At 32.4% G+C, this 19,430-nt stretch overlaps 4 protein-coding genes across 9 annotated transcripts; 2 read left to right on the plus strand and 2 right to left on the minus strand.

Moving 5' to 3' along the window:
* The first annotated feature begins 689 nt into the window (after window positions 1–689).
* LOC145934999 (ATPase family gene 2 protein homolog A) lies at window positions 690–5,077 on the plus strand. Of its 3 annotated transcripts, none has more exons than XM_083035971.1 (6): window positions 690–818; window positions 1,358–1,545; window positions 1,615–1,800; window positions 1,883–3,303; window positions 3,360–3,626; window positions 4,253–5,077. In XM_083035971.1, exons 2-6 carry the CDS (start codon window positions 1,359–1,361, stop codon window positions 4,580–4,582), a joined length of 2,391 nt encoding a protein of 796 aa, XP_082892097.1. In that variant the 5' UTR covers window positions 690–818; window position 1,358; the 3' UTR covers window positions 4,583–5,077. The 3 variants fall into 3 exon arrangements, with proteins under 3 accessions (XP_082892097.1, XP_082892096.1, XP_082892098.1); XM_083035970.1 differs by lacking the exon at window positions 690–818 and adding an exon at window positions 861–883; XM_083035972.1 differs by lacking the exon at window positions 690–818 and adding an exon at window positions 957–1,086.
* Window positions 5,078–5,310: 233 nt separating this feature from the next.
* Window positions 5,311–8,610, plus strand: LOC145935006 (transmembrane and ubiquitin-like domain-containing protein 1). 3 transcript variants are annotated; one of them, XM_083035984.1, is made up of 4 exons: window positions 5,311–5,448; window positions 6,026–6,354; window positions 6,432–6,744; window positions 6,963–8,610. In XM_083035984.1, exons 2-4 carry the CDS (start codon window positions 6,042–6,044, stop codon window positions 7,417–7,419), a joined length of 1,083 nt encoding a protein of 360 aa, XP_082892110.1. In that variant the 5' UTR covers window positions 5,311–5,448; window positions 6,026–6,041; the 3' UTR covers window positions 7,420–8,610. The 3 variants fall into 3 exon arrangements, with proteins under 3 accessions (XP_082892110.1, XP_082892109.1, XP_082892111.1); XM_083035983.1 differs by having other exon boundaries at window positions 5,355–5,807; XM_083035985.1 differs by having other exon boundaries at window positions 5,355–5,726.
* Window positions 8,611–9,060: 450 nt separating this feature from the next.
* Window positions 9,061–13,312, minus strand: Ilers (Isoleucyl-tRNA synthetase). The gene has a single exon (XM_083035969.1). The coding sequence runs from the start codon at window positions 13,170–13,172 to the stop codon at window positions 9,492–9,494; it is 3,681 nt and encodes a 1,226-aa protein (XP_082892095.1). The 5' UTR covers window positions 13,173–13,312; the 3' UTR covers window positions 9,061–9,491.
* A 641-nt stretch (window positions 13,313–13,953) lies between these two features.
* On the minus strand, window positions 13,954–19,258 carry Tace (ADAM 17-like protease Tace). 2 transcript variants are annotated; one of them, XM_083036156.1, is made up of 14 exons: window positions 18,949–19,258; window positions 18,375–18,513; window positions 18,174–18,274; window positions 17,982–18,103; window positions 17,588–17,738; window positions 17,295–17,488; window positions 17,025–17,219; window positions 16,780–16,918; window positions 16,479–16,633; window positions 16,119–16,192; window positions 15,735–15,944; window positions 15,374–15,612; window positions 14,768–14,883; window positions 13,954–14,693 (listed from the first exon to the last, which is right to left on the minus strand). In XM_083036156.1, exons 1-14 carry the CDS (start codon window positions 19,004–19,006, stop codon window positions 14,385–14,387), a joined length of 2,202 nt encoding a protein of 733 aa, XP_082892282.1. In that variant the 5' UTR covers window positions 19,007–19,258; the 3' UTR covers window positions 13,954–14,384. The 2 variants fall into 2 exon arrangements, with proteins under 2 accessions (XP_082892282.1, XP_082892281.1); XM_083036155.1 differs by having other exon boundaries at window positions 13,957–14,693; window positions 15,735–15,943; window positions 16,112–16,192.
* Between the last annotated feature and the right edge of the window lie 172 nt (window positions 19,259–19,430).

The following is a 19,430-nucleotide window of genomic DNA, read 5'->3' on the forward strand; positions in this document are numbered from 1 at the left end:
AATATTTATTTTGCGTATTTTAATTCACACGCGTTTAGATTCGGATGTAGTTTTTATTTTTATTTTTTTTAAATTAATTTCAAATATTTAAGTAGTAAAATTCATTATTAAATTATTCTTATTTATAATTGCATTGATATATGAAATTAAATATGTTTTAATTAATTTGATGCTGCAGAAAAAACAATCTAACAATTGTATATATAAGAATATAAAGAACTATTAAATATATACATATATATATAGTTTGTGAAGGGAAATATTTAATTTATATATATGTATATATATATATATTTTTTTTAATGTTTCTGTCTTTCTCATTTAATGTTAGATTTTCATAAATTTTATATCTTATAAATGGACTTTATAATTAGATTATTTCTTATGCATTCATGTGCGAGGTAAATAAAATAAAATGTAGATAATATGTATAAATATAATCATTTATAATAAAAAATAAAGAAAATGTCGAATTTGTAAATATTAGGGAAATTGGTATATACGGATATATTTTGATATATATATTTTTTAATCTCTAAATTCTTTTTAAATTTACTGTAAATTACACATTTTCGAATTCTCCTTATATAAAAAATTATATAATTGAACGTCACGTAAATAATCGATATTTAGTTTAATCGATTCGTCGATAAATATCGATTTATCGAAAAGCGACTCGCGTTTTTTTCATTACAAATAAAGTCAATCGAGTTAACCTATTCTTCAATCCTTTTTATTATTTATATAAGTTTATAGTCAATATATAAAAAACTCTCGACTGATTGATAAATATATTTATCTTAATTCTTATGAAATAGGTAAAAATCCAAAGTTATAAGTCTTACGAATAAATGCATAACTTAACTTTCTTATACATGAACAGGTTAAGATAAATTCTCTACTTCCAAGATTTTGATAAAAATATTCTCACTTGAAGTCTTTTCTTATATATAGAGATATTTATATATAGAGATCTTTTGAAAATCTTATATAAAGATTTTCAAAAGATAAAAATTTTTCCTTTATATACTATTAATAAAGTTATAAGCTGAAAATTATGATTTTTAAAGTTATATGATTATGAAGGTTAGAAAATCTATCACATTTTGAATGTTTTATTTTAAATAAATTTTTTTTTAACTTTCTTTACTATAGTTTCTTACTATAGTTTCAAATGACAATTTTTACTTTGTAAATCTTTTTTTTTTATTTGTATATGTTTAAATAGACATCGAAGAATCATCAAACTTTTATTTAATTAAATAACGAGTTACAAACTAAATATTTACTTTAATAAAATATTGTATATAAGAACAAGACACACACACATTCTTTAAAAAATATGTCATATTTACAGCATGTCTACTAAATCAAGAAAGAGTTTGTCATCATCATGGCAACAGTGCGACAAGTGTCAATGTGCTCTGACACAGAAAGAGATTTTATTGCACGAAGCAAACTGTCCACCTTCCACAGAAAATTGGAACCATTCTTTTATCTCTGGTGGAGTTTTGTACAGCACGATAGAAGTTTTCCAATCGCAAGGTATGTAACTAATTTTAATTGTCATTTTTATTTGCATATCTCTTTAGGCCACAATTATATATCTTGTAGAATTACCCAAACATATCTCTGAGAGGGATGCTAATGATATGGTGTTTATATCACAGTCTGCTTTCCAATTATGCGATATTGCTATTGGATCACCGACTGTTGTTGCAACCAAAGATGAGGTAGTTGTTAAAACAGCTTGGCCAACTAATGAGAAAAGTTTGACAAGTGTTTCTTTAACAAAGCATGGTAAATATGTCAAACTTACTTATTTATCAAGCTTAACTTGAAGAAATTAACAGAATCATCTTTTCTTTTTTATTATTTTTAGCTATTGAATTAAATAATCTTGTGGGATTAGTAAAAGTATATTTGTTCAAATCTGATATCTATATTGCTAAAGAGATTGTAATGAATCAATTGGGAAAACATTTAATATCCAATGTAAGCGCAGAACTCGATAATATTTTTAAATATTTTAACGAGCACAAGATATTTGCTGTTGGCAATAGAATTAGTGTGCCATATTATGGAAAGAAGCTAGCATACAAAATTGTTCAAATCAAGACGGATGAAACCAAGAAAGAGCAAATTGATGGAAATGATCTATCAGAAGCTTTTAAAAACATAAATCTGACAACTAATCGAGCAAAAATAACTTTTTACAAAGCATTGTACACAACAAAATGGACAGTCTTGAATATTGCAGAAGATGGAAATAGTATTCCAAAAAAGAAATATAGAATTGAAGATATAGGAGGATATAGTGCTCTTATATCCGATATAAAACATATAGTTACAATAATCATAGGTATTGGCAAATACAGAAGTAGTGTAGAGCATTTTGGTGTAAGTAAAGGGTTATTGTTATATGGCCCCACTGGTGTTGGTAAATCCATAATAGCCAATGCTATAATTTCAGAATGTAATGTTAATGCATTTATTGTGTACAGTTCAGATATCTATAGCAAGTCTATCGGTGAAACGGAAAATAAACTTAAAGAGATATTCAGTAAAGCAATGTCAAATACTCCTAGTATAATATTATTAGAAGACATAGATAATTTGTGTCCTAAAAGAAATAACTCCAGCACAGATCATGAGAGGAGAGTTCTTGCTCAACTAATAACACTTTTCGATGATCTACAAAGTACCAAGAGTGGTGTATTAATAATGGCTACAACCACGAAGTTAGATTTCGTAGATAGTTCGCTAAGAAGACCAGGCAGATTGGACATGGAATTCGAGATTTATGTACCAACTCCTAACATGCGTACAGAAATACTGATAAAATTACTTTCAAAAATCCCCAATACACTTTCATGTGAAGACATACAGAGCATTTCATTTGATACTCATGGTTTTGTTGGTGCAGATTTATATGGTTTGTGCTCGAAAGCGCTAATTAACGCAGTGAAACGTCAGCAAAAGGACAAGAATATGTTCGACGATGAACCAAAAGTATCTATAACTGATTTTCATCAAGCTTTAATTACAACAAAACCTTCAGCTATGAAGGAAGTTTTAGTGGAAGTGTCAAATGTAAGATGGTCAGACATCGGTGGACAAAAGGATTTAAAACTAAAATTAAAACAAGCTGTCGAATGGCCGCTAAGACATCCTGAAGCGTTCGTAAGATTGGGTATTACACCTCCTAGAGGTGTCTTAATGTTTGGACCGCCAGGATGTTCGAAAACTATGATCGCGAAAGCTCTCGCTACCGAGAGTAAAGTAAATTTTCTCAATATTAAGGTAAGTCATTCGATGTTGATTGGGTTTCCGTTACTGTATTGTAAAATTGTTTATAGGGTCCAGAGTTATTTTCGAAATGGGTCGGCGAATCCGAGAAAGCTGTAAGAGAAGTATTCCGAAAGGCGAGACAAGTAGCACCGTCTATCATATTTATCGACGAGATAGATGCATTAGGCGGTGAGAGAGGTTCCTCTTCCAATGGTAGTGGTAGCAACGTGCAAGAACGAGTGTTGGCTCAATTATTGACTGAACTCGACGGTGTCACTACTCTGGGAAGCGTCACATTAGTAGCGGCTACTAATCGACCAGATAAAATTGACAAAGTAATTTTTTTCATACATCAATTACCAAAGCATATAATTGGAGTAGTAATTAATTCTAAGAGAAATTAATTTTTTAAGATTATAACTATTTTAAAACAAAAAAGGACACAATTTTTTATTAATATAAATATATAAAAAGTAATCTTTAAATTTATATATATATCTGAAATCTTTATAATATTTCTAGATTCTCTTTATAGATATTGAACTTAAAATAAATTTAATAATGTAGAAAAAGATTTCAGATTATGAGACTGCGATCAATATCTGTCAAAAAGATATGTTTACAAAACAATCGCAAACTTAAATTTATTTTTTCTTTTAAGAAAATTTAATTTATCCTCAACATATATACACACAAAAAATTTCTACCATTATCCAATTCTTAATATAAAATATTTTATTATATCTCTGAGTTATCTTCTTTTTATCTATATTATTGTTACTATAATTTTCTTTTAATATTGACTATATTTATATCACGATAATAACAATGCGCAAATATTGTGTCATCAGTATTTTATCACAGAATAACAATACTATCAAATATTATCTCTAAATTATCTTTCTTGGCATTCGTAGTATTATGATTGTGATAATGATTACGTTAATAATAATTCTATCAGGCACTTCTCCGACCTGGACGATTAGACCGTATAATATACGTCGGACTACCGGACGAGGAGACCAGACGAGAAATATTTGACATAAAATTGCGAAATATGCCAATCACGGATGAAGTAAATATCGCGGATTTGGTTTATCTAACGGAAGGTTACACCGGTGCAGAAATCCAAGCGATATGTCACGAAGCCGCCATGAAAGCATTAGAAGAGAGTCTTCACGCCACCGTGGTTACCAAGAAACATTTCGAAGCCGCATTCAAAACCGTCGCTCCCAGAACACCCGTTTCCCTCCTCAACATTTACGAGAACTATATGAATAAAGTCTCATGAGAATTATGAGGATTACATATAAAAGCGTTTTCTTTTGTTGCGACAAAAGGTCTTAAAAATCTTGCTTATCTTCGAATTTCAATTTTCCTACATTTTTCGCACACTTTAGAAAGAGGTAATTAAGTTTGATCGATATGTATATATACAAATTCCATGTTAAATTCAATCGACTAATTAATTAAAGTGTTTTTTAAATTAACAATTATAATTTTGTGATAGATATGCATGCGTCTCCCGGATCTTTCGAATTCGATCCTGCATGTATATATTCATTAATGCATGGCTTCGTATTTCCCTGTTGAAAATTAATACGATGCGTATTTATATCGATTATATAATAACGATTATGAGTATAAAAGTTATCGCGAAAGAATAGAAAAATGCAAAAATGTATTATATGCGCCGAGAATCGTAATCTCGATTACATATTCAATACGATTTATTTCTTCAATAACGTGGTAAAATTAAATCGTCAAAATAATACATATAAAAGTTTATATCGAGTGCAATATATATGAAGATTTAATTATATGTCGCAGATGTATTCTTCCCGCGATTGATAAACTTTTGTCGTAAATCTGATTTCTTTGTAGAACGCGGTGTTTGTTTGTTACAATGTAAATAGCGATGGACAAAATTTATTCGAGTGCGATAATCGAAGTTGATAGTCTCACATGACAAAGAAAGAGAGAGAGAGGGGGGGAAAGCGAGACGATCGCTCATTAATTATTTACCAGTTGAGTCGCTATCTGTCATAAACTACTATCTGCGTCATCTCCAGATGTTTGTCAATCCAATTTTCGCGAACGTCTCGCTGTTAGCAATCGTTACTGCGTTCGCGATACACGTCGACGACATTGAGAGCAGTACGTAACGAAAAATTGTCTATAAAAACTATTGCCGATAAAAACAACGTGTCGAGTCAGTTCGCTCGAGGAGACGATATAAGAAACGCGACCTTAGTTTTTTTTCTTTTTTTTTTCCTTTAGAACTCATGAGTTTTTATTATAATCATCGGATTGCATGTCATGATGCATCGTTCTTAGATTCTGAAAAAGGAGCAGCGTCTACTTAAAAACAGTTCTGTGTTGACAAGCTTCTGTCTTTCGACGAGATAACCTCTCTGACGGATTTTCATTGCTACGTACGCTACATTGTTTTTTATCTTTATTTTGTAATAATTAATAGTAGTGGACAGAAAACATCATTGTGAGATGTGTAAAAAGTAATTAAGACACTATATATAAGTCTCAATTATCTCGGTCCAAAATATTTTGATACAATTAATAACAATTCTAATACAGACAGTTTTATGAATATAATATCGTTATTTTATGACTAATTGTGCGTTCAAACAGACACTGATTAATATCTGATAATACATATTTATATTATCATGACGCAATGCAAACAATTTTATTCATATTGTTGTTATCTCTACAGATCTATCTTGAATAAGATGTCATTGATCGAGGGAGTTGGCGATGAGGTCACGAACTTTTTCATTGTCATGAGTATACTTCTGGTTGGATGGCTCGCCTGGTGTTCGACGAGTATTGCCGATCAGCCGCTGATACGCACTGTACTTATATTGCGTGACCGAACGCCTACACGGATCGCGACGATAAGGGCCAATCATCAGAATACAAGCAGTATCGGTATCCAAAATGTTGGACGACCGCCGAATTTAGAAACGACAGAAGAGGAATCGACTGAGATTTCGGATAATAATGATAGTACGCAATCAAACTGTCCAAATGCATCTGCCATGGGTAAATATATTTCTTTCCTATCCCTTTCCTTTGCATAGATGTTAGTTAAATCTCTTTTATATTGTGTACGATATCAGATATTAGCGAAACTTCTCGAGAAGTCGCTAGACCAATTGTTGAATCTACGGCGACAGAAGAGGTACTCATCGAAGCCATGGATTCATTCAATAACGATGACCCGTCACTGTTACAAAGATCCATTAAGACAGATAATTCTGATAATTCTACAAGTACATTAGACCAAATCACTGGTAGTAGTTCGTCAGAACGTACAACAGAAGACTCAACTCCAAGCGATAGCAATGAGATCACCATAAAATTGAAATTCATAAACGATGATCAGAAACTAGTCACTGGCAGTCTTAAGGAAATGCTAGGTGATTTTAAAAGGTAATTACTTAATTTAAATTGATACATCATGTTTTTATTGTTAAGAGTTACAACATTCTTATTTTAAATTATGTTGTGTGTCAATAATCTGCAATCTACTTCGATAGCAATATAGTTAATATAATATTATTTCTTATCACATATATATATTATACATTATTCGTAAAATCATTATAAAATGTGAAAAAAGTTATTAATTCGTAATTTCGATTTTACAGAAGGCACTTTCAAATGGAACTGGAAGCGCATAAATCAGTGCGATTAGTATTCAATGGCCGCGTGTTGCAGCCTGACACTCAAACTCTTGAGCAATGCGGCTTATTCAACGATTGCGTGGTCCATTGTTGGGTGCATCAACCGCGGCCGACTACCGCACCGTCGTCCCAGACGTCTACGTTGGAGAACTCGTCGTCCATCTATTTTAATTCTCAACCGTTCTCGGATCTGCCCACCGGCACGGGTCTCAGTTCGGTGCACAATGAATGGGATCTGAGTCGACTCTTAGTAAGCATCCTGACGATTGTCCTAGGTCTCGCGTGGTACTCGCGGTATCATTACGCTCAACTCTTTACCGCGACGACCACGCTTGCACTTTACGCGCTAACCGCGATCTTTACCGTCTCCCTATTTAGCAACTTCTTTCCCGATCAAGATAACATTCGAAACGTCGAATAAAACGGTGACTACTACTTTGTGTATATGTTAATGAAAGCACTTTAAAATACAAATGGTTTAACATATGATTTAACGTACATATGCGCTTGATTTAACGAGATTACTATTTGACCATTAATCAAATAGCAATCTTGATTGTTGAACATTTTACTTTTTAGTGTAACACTTTCGAAATCAGGTTTATCATTAATAAGAATGAGTTTACTATACAATTTCATTTTTATAATTTTGATAATAAGTGTTAATCTTGATTTGTGTCTCCACGAGTTGCTTAATTAAAGAGAGATTACAGAACATAATGTATAACGTGCAATGCACATTTCTATTTCAGATAGTTTTTTTTTAGATTATATTTTTTATTTTTATTAGATATTTAAACTGGTTGGCTACAAAAGTAATCAAGCATCCTATATAGAAATACAAGAAGTGTTAAATAATCGCGTAAAATCTAAACGTGACATTTTTTGTAGAAAATTTTCAATATAATATATATGTATATATGTATGTGTGTGTATATATATATATATATATATATATATATATATATATATTATATAATTTCCACAATAAATATCACTTGTTTGTATTGTATAATAATAGGAAAAATATCTTGCATAAGTAAATTATGTAGATTTTTTTTGTTAAATATAATTCTGAAAAGATAACTTACCATTCAGTAAGAAAATATAAGCATTAAATACTGACAAAATATTAATTTATTTATTTCAATCTTAATTACGATTTTAATTAACTTTAATATAATATAAAAGAAAATATAATTAATATATAAAATTAATATATAAAAATATACATTCTAAAAATATATTTATTTATATAGTTAATTTTCTTTGAATTTTTTTAATGCGTTATATTGTTGGTGCTATGCGAATGACAATTAGTATCAAGTATACATCATAAATGTTTTTATTCGCTGAGTTTAATGAAGTTATTTTACACATTCAAACATTGTGTGAGAATGCAAACAGCTACGTTTAATGATGTGTAAGATTACAATTACCATTAAAATAAAATTGAGTTCTACATGAATAATAAATTTAGAAAATAAGGATATAACATTATTTACAGTTTATATCAAAATATGGCAAGCTAGGAGCAATGCTTGCTTATGTTGTACAATTTGTATGTGAGAAAGAATTGCATGCGTCAATAAAATCAGCCTTTTCTAAAAAACCCAAATGGATATTTATGGCGAACAAATAAAAATTCAGATATAAAAATACAAATATGATTATTACCAAAAATGTTTATAGCATAACAAGAAGTATATTATTGTCTCTGTGACTTACTGTATCATATAATTTGTTAAAGTTAAATTAATAATTATTATGATTGTTTTAAAATGCCAATAAATGTCTATTTATTTGATACTTTTATCATACATATGCTCTCCTTATTTCCTACAATAATAAATATATAAAAATAAATATAAACCAATAGTTTGAAAAACAATATGTTAAGATTTATATTATCTGTTATCTGTCTCTAATGTTTTTTCATACAATATAATATTATAATAATCACAAATTATACATTTTTATAATACTGAAACACGATAATGGGAAATAAGTATAATAAAATTATAGGTAAGAGAAGTAATCTTAAAATATATATATAATTATAATTTTATTTTTTTTTATTTACAAAATGACCGATATGAATAAAAACTTTTATTGAAGACTGCATTTGTTTTATACATAATGATGTTAAATTATAAAATATTAAATCATTATGTGTCAAAGAAACAATGAAAATGTGCTGCAATATTAATTTAAGAGATACTCAAATAAAAAAAAAAAAAGAAAAGGTACATATTATTTTCTAATTAAGCTTTATAGTAAATACTTTTAATCTAATACTTATTAATGAAAAAAAAAACTGAATAATTAACTCTCACTCAATTTTCATCTAATTTGAAGATATAACATTTGTCTCTTTTTTTTAGGAACTTACTATTATAAAGTATAATAATGATTCTTGTTTATGAGATTTACGGTCAGTGTATTTGGATCCCTTCTGTCACGTAGCTATCATTATCATCATCATCATCATAATCAATCATCATCATCAGAGGTGTGTGTCTCCATTGGTAAGATTCCTGAGGGCACGACTTTTATTAGCTGTTCGTTTAACAAGTCTATATCTACTGGTGTATTGTCCATCGTTACATTAAGCTTTTCATTTTGAAGATATAAGTCGTACGAACAACCGTAAATACCGAATATCAACTCAATCTCCTGTTTCAGGCGTTTGTACGTTATGATGCCGAGTTGTTCGACGTACAACAAAACCTTCACACGATCTTCATGTTTATGACCATTGAACGCCGCGTCGTATCTCAGTTGTAAACGCTCGAGTGTGAAGAAGACGTGAGCCCTCCGTATCTTCAAGTCTATATATTGTTTGGACATGTCGGCTTGTTTCCGAGTCACCCAGAGCATCAATTCTTCATCTCTGATTATCTGCAGTTCGCTGTAGAAAATGAAGTGGCTAGGATCCTGAGGTGAGTCCGCAATATTTTTTAACGGAGTCTTGGTCGCGTTTTCGATGATTTTCTTGTGACTGACGATCACCTTGGCTAAATTATCATCCACGTTCTTGATCTTGTAATATACGAAAGCTTCATCAGTTGGTATGAGACGAGTCCTCTTTCGTAACTTCTGTACTCGATTGATCATTTCTCGCGCTATTCCCTCGTTATTTAGCTCCTCGTCGCGAGTGACGTCCAGGAGGATCAGTAGATTTCCCAGGTTGTGAGCTACGTATTGACCTTGCTTTGCCAATTCCTGGGCGGCCGGACCGCTAAAGTCGAACATCAGGCGCAGATCCTGCTTATCGAGTGTATGACCCTGCACGACGATCTTCTTCATGGCGATGAATTCCTGCAACTGTTCGTTGGACAGTTCTTTGATGGCCTGTATAATCTGCTTGGACTCGCCTTTCAAGCGAACACCGAGAGCCTTGTGATCCGGTTCGGCTCTCAGAGTCACGCCGTATTTCTCCTTGTCGGTGGTGACCGTTAATTTTTTGACGTTGAGTTCGTCGAGTATATACGTCTTCATCAGAAGAATGTCCGTCAATACCTCGTCGTCATGGTGAATCACTACGATTTCTCGCAAGGGATATTTCGTGGGTATGGTCTTCCTGTCTCGGACGATACGCGCCAAGTCGATGACAATCTGCATGCGTGTTACTGCCTTTTCTATGCTCTTGTTTATCAAATGCTCACACGGTTGTGGTAACATTTGAAAATGTACACTGTTATGTAATAAGGCATTCTTCTCCACAGGCAACCACCGTGACATCCAGCCGAACATAAATTCTGTTACAAACGGCATAAATGGCGCGTAGACTCGCACCATTGTATAAATAACCAGAAATAGAGTATTCAACGCATTCTTGCAATCATCAAGGTCATCGGTTTCTCCCTTGATACGCTTCCTGTTCATCCTCACGTAGCAATTTGTAAGATTCATTATGTATTTGATCAAGTAAGGTACTACGGTATACAATCTATATTCCTTCATCTCTTTATTCACGAAAATCAATAGCGTCTGGGTGAAAGATAATATCCATTTATCCATTATATTGTCGGAGTAAGAAGGACTTGTTTCATCAAATGCAAATGACTGTTTCGTGATATGCTCGAAATGATCGATATTTTGTATAAGAAACCGGAACGCGTTGTACCAGGGGAGAAGAACGTCCTTGATGATGTCACGAACACCTTCCTCCCTGAATCGCAAAATCTCGGCTTTTACGACCGGCGAATTGATGAGATAGAGCCGTAGGGCATCCGCTCCGTACTCATTGATTATGTCCATAGGATCGGGATAATTCTTCTTGCGCTTCGACATCTTCTGGCCGTCCTGCGCGAGGACCAAACCGTTGATGACGAGATTCTTGTACGGCGCCTTGCCGAATAGCGCGGTGGATATCACCAGAAGCGTGTAGAACCAGCCGCGCGTCTGATCGATTCCCTCGGCGATAAAGTCCGCCGGGAAACATTCCTCCAAACTCACCCATTGATTGTCGAACGGATAATGTATCTGTGCGTACGGCATGGAACCGGACTCGAACCAGCAGTCGAAAACCTCGGGGATGCGACGCAACGGCGGATGACCTGGACGTTTCGACGGTATCTCCAAGTGGTCGATGCTCTCGCGATGGATATCCGTTATTTTCGTGCCCGTCAAACGCTCCAGCTCCTCGATGCTGCCTACGCACACGATTTCCTCCTGGTCATCGGAGATCCACAGCGGTATAGGATTGCCCCAGTAGCGATTTCTGCTGATGGCCCAGTCACGGGCGTCACGCAGCCAATTGCCGAATCGTTTATCCTTCACGTAACTAGGTACCCAAAAAGTTTCGCTGTTTGCCGCCACTAGCTGGTCCTTGATCAACTCTACTCTGATAAACCAAGAGGGTACGGCTCTGTAAATGAGCGGTGTGTCGGTTCTCCAGCAATACGGATAACTGTGTTTTATTTGACTATTAACGATCAATTTATCCTTAGTTCGCAGGTACTTTATTATCTCCTTGTCCGCATCCTTGACGTACTTGCCGAGAAAATCGCGAACCGGCTCCACGAAACAACCTGTGTTGTCCACGGGACATACAATATCGTCTTCCTTCGTTATTATACCGGCTTCTAAACAGCATCGATAATCATCTTCACCGAAGTACGGAGCTTGATGGACGATACCAGTTCCTGTCTCCGCTGTGACGTAAGTATCGTTCAATACTTTGAAAGCACCCTTCGCTCTATAATTTATGAAATATGGAAATGGTGGTTCATATTCCTTTCCTTTCAGATCGGCGCCCTTTCTCTTACCCAGTACAGTGTAAAAATCTGGGGATTTGAAAACAAGCTTCAATTGAGCTTCTAACATGATATAAATAGTACCGGAAGAATTATCCTTAACCTCTGCATATTCCAAGGTTGGATTGACACATAGCGCCAAGTTACTAGGCAACGTCCAAGGAGTGGTTGTCCATGCCAACAGGGACACACCTGGTTCGTCCAGTAAAGGGAAGGCCACCACCACAGATGGATCTTGAACATCTTTGTAATTCTGACTAGCTTCGAAGTTGGCCAGCACCGTGTTACAACCAGTGGAATACGGCATCACCTTAAAGCCCCTGTAGATGAGACCTTTATTGTATAACTGCTTGAAGATGTACCAGATGGACTCCATGTACCACGGATACATGGTTTTGTAGTCGTCCGCGAAGTTCACCCATCGGCCCGTTCGTGAGACAAGTCTTTCCCACTCGTCGGAATATTTCATTACGATCTTACGGCACCTGCGATTGTACTCTTCGATACCTATTTTGGCCACGTCATCGGGTCCCTTGATGTTATACTCCTTGTCTACCTCATTCTCCACCGGTAATCCGTGGCAATCCCAACCAAATCGACGATCCACGTGGTGGCCGGATTGATACGCGTACCTCGTCACGATGTCCTTTATGGTGCCGGCTAGAATGTGGCCGTAATGCGGAAGACCGGTAGCGAATGGCGGACCATCGTAAAACGAAAACCTAGGCTTGCCCTGTGACAGTTCCATGCTCGTTTCGAACGTCTCCTCAGCGTCCCATTTGTTCAGCGTCCTCTGTTCCTCCAGCACGAAATTCATGATATCCGGCAATCTCATTTTTTTAGGATTGTCATTTATTTCAAAGTCAGCATCGTACTGAGGACGCGATTCACCGATTTCTAAGTAACGAGACATTGTTACATATAATCTGAACCTGAACGTACACTAATTCCGAGGAGAAGAAACCGAAAAGTGAACCGCACAAAACGTCTCGCACGAGGTCTTTATGCACATGCGCAGGTTTTCATCATTCCTCGACACGTCACAGTATACAAGTATATAGTAGAGACACTTCTTGATTATTCTTGATATATCAAGTTTTTAATGCGCATGTCGATCGCTGGACTAAAAATATGGCTGCGCCAATCGCATTAGGCTTAGTCTACAATAAAGTCGTGAAGAATTTCTCGATATTATCGAAGAATGATTGGAGATTTTGAATTTTAAAATATGATCTTTTTCCATATTCCTAAAAGAAAGATAAAAGTAAAAAGTATCGGCTTTGTTTATATTTCGTGTAATAAGAGAAAAAAGTGAGACAGAAATAATGACATGAGAATTAAAAAAACAATTTTCATTTTCTTAACAATACACAGGGATAAGTACTGTTTGAATGAAATTAAGTATTTAATTATTTATTTAGCAAGCTTCTATTTTTTTATTTTATATCGTTATTATTTCTTTTATAACAGTTTATAAATCTTCATATATAAAAAAAATGGTAAAGAAATAAAAATCTCTAATAAATTAATTATCATTATCACAACTAATAAATGTGTATCAAAATATATTTTAAAAAAGCGATAAAAACAATCTTACATTACAATTACCAATTTAGATATTATAATTAAAATTTTAATTACATATACTCTATTTAAATATTTTGATATCAAAGTGTTAATCTTTTCTGTTATATAATTATTATAAAGCAAAATTTTCTCAGTTTGTATGAATATTGTAAAATATCAATGTAAAATGATAATAATACTTTAATTAGTGATAATACTTTAAGTAGTAATAAATACTGGCAGTTAATGACACTTTTTTTAAAGAAACTCTTAATATTTTATATATATATAATTAATCAACTTTTTTAATACTATATATATATTATAGTATTAAAAAAGTCGATTAATTCTTTTACATTATAGGAATGCATCATTTGCTTGCTCAATCACACAATTAATTCGAAATTTCACAGCAGTTATGTAAAAGTTATATATATAATATTGAAAAAAAAGAATATTCACAATATTTAGTGTTATTCTAGCCCGATATTACTATATATGAACTTCTTTGACTAGATGACAAAGTACTTAATGCAATGCGAGTAATGATATTCATGATTTAAGATTGATGCATAACGTGTTGTACTCTTTGTCGCTGGCCACCAATATAAATCACCTGTCTCGGCTCGTCCGGATGAATGAGTTCGTCCGTATGTTTCCATCGCCATTTCTTTTCACTCTCTTTGACACGTTTGTGATCGATGTAACTGATAACGCAGCTCGCTGGTATCCATATGATGGTGGTGATGATTATTACAGCACCTACTATATTATCTTTTAGAAAACGCATAACTTTATTGATATTTATATCCTCAATAATGTCCCAAAATCGCTCCACTACATCTTGAATTGTTTTTTCACACATGCCCTAAACAAAAGTATGATATATTAGAATCAACAAAAGCTCTTATATTAAAGTAAAGTGATGTAATATCGTTTTACCTGATTGCAAAAACCTTGAATGCATGGTGTCCCATCAGGTAAAATGTCTGTTGGCTCTACCGCAAAACATGATTCGTTCAAACTCAATCTACAGCATCTTTTACATGCGTCAGCAACTGTCAATCAAATTTGACGTAATGTTAATAATAATAATATTAGTAATAATATATATCTTCCAACACACACACAAGTACACAGATACAATTATCAGAGTATTAGTTATATAATATATTATTTATATGTATTATATTTGTAATATATTAATTATGTAATCATTTTTAAACTTTTGCAACTTTTTGGAGCTTCTTATCAGTTATAAATATTTTTGTAAAATAATATATCAAGTTTTCTTCAATTCTGACCAAAACGATTGTAAGCATTGAAATACAGAATCAAAAGATCAAAAAATAGCAATTAGTTACATATTATTGCACATAGTAAGTTGCCGGTAAATAAATTGTAAATTTGTAGAACTAAATTACAAGATATAAATTCTAGTTTTTTCTTGCGAGATGACAAAATGATACAAGTATACATAAATGTGATAAAACTCTTCTATCATTTATCGTTCCTACTGACATGCAGAAATTAAGATAAAATACATACTTGTGTCGCACATGCAACTTTGTAAATTTTGCGTCTCGCAATACGGCACACATTTGCCTCCGCGACATTGACCACGTTCAAGACAATTAGTACCATCCTTCATGGCCGGAGATCTTGGACATTCGCTGGACGCTCCGGTGCAACGTGATTCTTGTTCGCAAGTGGCGTATTGTGCATCGCGGCATTTCACGCCTGCAGTCATATATATGCAAGTCTGACAGCATGGGGAATTTTTGTCACTGTTGAAGGAAATAAATGAACATTTAGCATCGAGGAATATAAATTAGCTTAAAGATTCTCATTGGAAAATCACAGAAGAAATAGAAAAAATATGTTAGATATATATAATTCTATGCATTACCTACAAACCGCTCCTTGACTAGTTCGAAGTTTGCAATTTTTGTCACAACACTGATCATTGTCTTCTGTTCCCAGAAGACCTGCGTCGCATTCCTCGTCGCCTTCGACTCTCAAATTACCGCAGAACGATTCTTCCGGCTCTGAGAAACAGCGCCCAGATTTGGCTAGCAAGACCTTCCTGATAGATCGTAAGCTGCATGGCGAAAATCTCTGTGTATGAAAAAAAAAACTTATAAAAGTGTATACATATATACATACATACAAAGCTATAGCATAAAAATACTGTATTAATATTTCATTCAAAAAACATGCATCGGAACTCAATTTATCACATTGTGATAGAAATTCAAGTTTGTGAATAGAACATATATACTTCACCTTGTTATTTACATCATAGCCGCTAACACTATAAGTATACATCAAATAAGATCCACCTTGACTTGCACTTGGGCTGCAATCCTATAATCAATGTCAAAAATTTAAATTCTAATCTTGCAAAAAAACAGAATAAAAATAAAATAATAAAAGATTTGTTGCAGGATAAAGTAAATGTTGACACAAGCATATATTTAAACAATTAATGAACAAAGAAGTTTAATATATTTTAGCACCAACATCTTTACTTTTATCAATATTATATTTTTTAATTTTTAATAATATTATTTACTGTTTGAATTGTGTTAAACATTAGTTCCATATCTCAGGAATTGTGAATATATACAATAATATCTGAACTATAATTTACCGAAACATCCGGATCATGTTCAGAACCCCAATTATGACCGAATTCATGTGCCGTAACCAAATCAGCTTCTCTTGTAATTACTCTTTGTCCATAATGATTTCTGCTGGAGCTTAGGCCTGAATTCAGATATAATGTATATCCATTTTTAAAATATTCTGTAACAGAATAAATTTTATTAATTAAATCTGATAATTTATGTTGTATTGTAAAAAAGATGTAATAAATATTGCACTGTTTCGTCATTATACAATATTTGATCAATATTAATTCAGTATATGTTTCTTTAATATAAACTAAATACCTGGTGTACATATACCGCCCACTGAATTTCTACGAGGAGATCCTACATAAGCCAATCCAAGAATACCACCTTCAAACTTAAGGTCAGTAAACAGGTGAGCCAAACAAAAATCCTTATGGCTATATTCTCGACTGAACACCTGCATTAATGCATTATGTAATGAGAAACAATATTTAATTTTAACAATAAGGGATATTTTTATTTTATATATATATATATATATATATATATATATATATAATAACCTCGAGCAATGTACGGACGTCCCATTTCTCGCGAATCATATTATAATGTGTTTCGCCACCTCTCACTCGTGTCGGTTCACTATGAACGACGATCTTTTTAATAACAAAACCCATTCCTTTGAAACCATCTTCCTCTTTATGTTCATGCCATAAAGTGTCATTGTAGATCTTATGTACTCTATCAATCAAACTTATCTGCAACAAATTAATATTATTACAATTGCAAATCAATGTACATAGACAATTGTATACTATCAAGCTCATATATACCAGATAATTAATTGTAGTTTTTGTACTGCTGGCACCCATTTCTTGGTAAAATCGGTAATCTGCAACTAGTAATAATGGGCATCTTGTTTTTGTTGGTGCAAATTCGTAGGTTTCCGTTTGCCTTTTCACTCTGCTACTGCTGTTATCCTTTTTTATATCATCTTCAGAATCGTCCTCGTCATCCAGTGTATAATCTATAACAGAAAGTGTACATAATATTAATGTAGAAATAGAAATAATTTTATGAAACACAAAAGAAATTATGTACTATTTATATTGCAGTAAAACCATACTTAAATTTTCTTTGACGTAACCACAGGTCTTTGGAGCTCCATGTGTATGGCCTTCCCCATCTTTGTAATGTTCCCAACTAAGTTTAACATCAGATGATTTATAAATGATCATTGTTTCATTGTCTAAATGAGGAAGATGTCTCCAAGATGGCTAAAATACATTCAAGGTTGAAGTTAATTTCTAATTGACAATCCGACAATCCATGTTAAATGTAAATAAAAATAGCCAAAAATAAGATATAATTTACAATGCAACGATATATTGTACTTTCTCATTTTTAATATTACTTAAATTATATATTAGTGCATTTTAATTTTATCTAATTCATTATGTTTCATTATGTTGCTTAAATTATTAGCTACTGTACAAATTTCATTCAATGTATATACTCACTTCAATATGATAGGTTTCATCCAAAGTTGTTATAATACCTGTTAGAATGCCATTATTAATATGCATTTGAGCATGAGACTCAATTTCTCCAAACACTCGTCCATGGTAAAAATCATCATGATCTACGAGACAAAATTTAAAAAATACAATGACTTGAATTCCATTAATTTTTTTAAATATATATTGTCATACCTAGGTGTATAGTTTTCTCTTTTCCATCTGCATTAACCTCATATGCCTTAAAATTAGAATATATAACTTCTCTTCTGGGTGTTAAAATTAATCTAAAATGACTGTAAAAGAAAAGAAATATTATTAATTGATATAAAATATTATTAAAAATCTCAGAATGATTTTTTATATTAAATATAAAAGTAATCAAATATGTCTTACCGCCCATGTGAATAAAACTCTACTTCACTTATTTTATTGTATGGATTATAACTATGGTGAACACCTCGTTTTATGATCTTATGTTGGAAATGACTACTGTGAATTGTTTCATAGTATTTCAAGTTTCTATAAAGTCCATCTGTTGATATAAAATAAATGCAAATTAGATGAAGAAATATTTGACATTATACAAGATTTACAATAACAATAGAAAACAATGCAAAATTTCTCATTTGAATGTAAGATTAAATGATCATAGTAGAAAATATATCGATTAAAATAATTATTTATTAAGCTTGCCAATATTAAATATCTTACTAACAATAAGCCTGAAAAATCTATGTTGAAATTCTTTTTGGCAATCTAAAACGAAAAAAATATTATTGTATATTTCTATTAATTCATTAAAAATTTTATTTTTTCTTCATTTATTTGTAAATATCTCTTTAATAAATTTTTTCTCAATTTTAAAACGAAAAATTTTGCAATTTATCTTTTACATGTTAATTGCAAATCAATTTGACATATTAATTATATAAAATAACAGTTATATGAATTGAAACCTGTAACTTACGAATATTCTGAAGAGTAATAAAAATACAATAGACAAGTAAAGCATTTCGTTTATCCATTGTTGATGGAAGAATTAACAATATATACTTTGTTTTTATATACACTCATATACATAGGTTATAATCAATAAGACATCTTAAGATATCTTTTTCTTGCACGGATTATAGCAATTTTGTGCACTTTTGACACAATTCATCCAGAAGAAAGAATTTATGATAAATGACATAATAAAAGGGCGGGTAAAAAGAACGAAATAAGATTATTGACAATTTCGCACGTAAACATCATCCCTTTTTCTTCTATTCACGATAACAATTCAATTACTTGTACATGCAGTCTGAAGTTTTCGACCAATCGATGCATTGAAAAATCGAGTTGACGGAACGGAGCCAATGAGATTGCTGATTGCAAACTCTTCTTAAGGTTCAGCATTTAATGTTGGACGCGTATCTGGATAATCGTATATTTCATGGTCTTTTTCAC

Source organism: Prenolepis imparis, unplaced genomic scaffold (genome assembly GCF_030444845.1).
Source record: "Prenolepis imparis isolate NDT839.2.m4 unplaced genomic scaffold, iyPreImpa1.0 SCAF_4, whole genome shotgun sequence".
In the NCBI taxonomy this organism is placed as follows: Eukaryota; Metazoa; Arthropoda; class Insecta; order Hymenoptera; family Formicidae; genus Prenolepis; species Prenolepis imparis.

Coding starts and splice junctions, on each gene's coding strand:
- LOC145934999 (XM_083035970.1), top strand. Junction 1,801..1,882: donor TGTTTCTTTAACAAAGCATG/GTAAATATGTCA, acceptor TATTATTTTTAG/CTATTGAATTAAATAATCTT. Junction 3,304..3,359: donor TAAATTTTCTCAATATTAAG/GTAAGTCATTCG, acceptor AATTGTTTATAG/GGTCCAGAGTTATTTTCGAA.
- LOC145935006 (XM_083035983.1), top strand. Junction 6,355..6,431: donor TCCAAATGCATCTGCCATGG/GTAAATATATTT, acceptor GTACGATATCAG/ATATTAGCGAAACTTCTCGA. Junction 6,745..6,962: donor ATGCTAGGTGATTTTAAAAG/GTAATTACTTAA, acceptor TCGATTTTACAG/AAGGCACTTTCAAATGGAAC.
- Ilers (XM_083035969.1), bottom strand. CDS start 13,172: ATGTCTCGTTACTTAGAAATCGGTGAATCGCGTCCTCAGTACGATGCT.
- Tace (XM_083036155.1), bottom strand. CDS start 19,006: ATGGATAAACGAAATGCTTTACTTGTCTATTGTATTTTTATTACTCTT. Junction 18,104..18,173: donor AGAGAAAACTATACACCTAG/GTATGACAATAT, acceptor TTTGTCTCGTAG/ATCATGATGATTTTTACCAT. Junction 17,489..17,587: donor TTACGTCAAAGAAAATTTAA/GTATGGTTTTAC, acceptor TTTCTGTTATAG/ATTATACACTGGATGACGAG.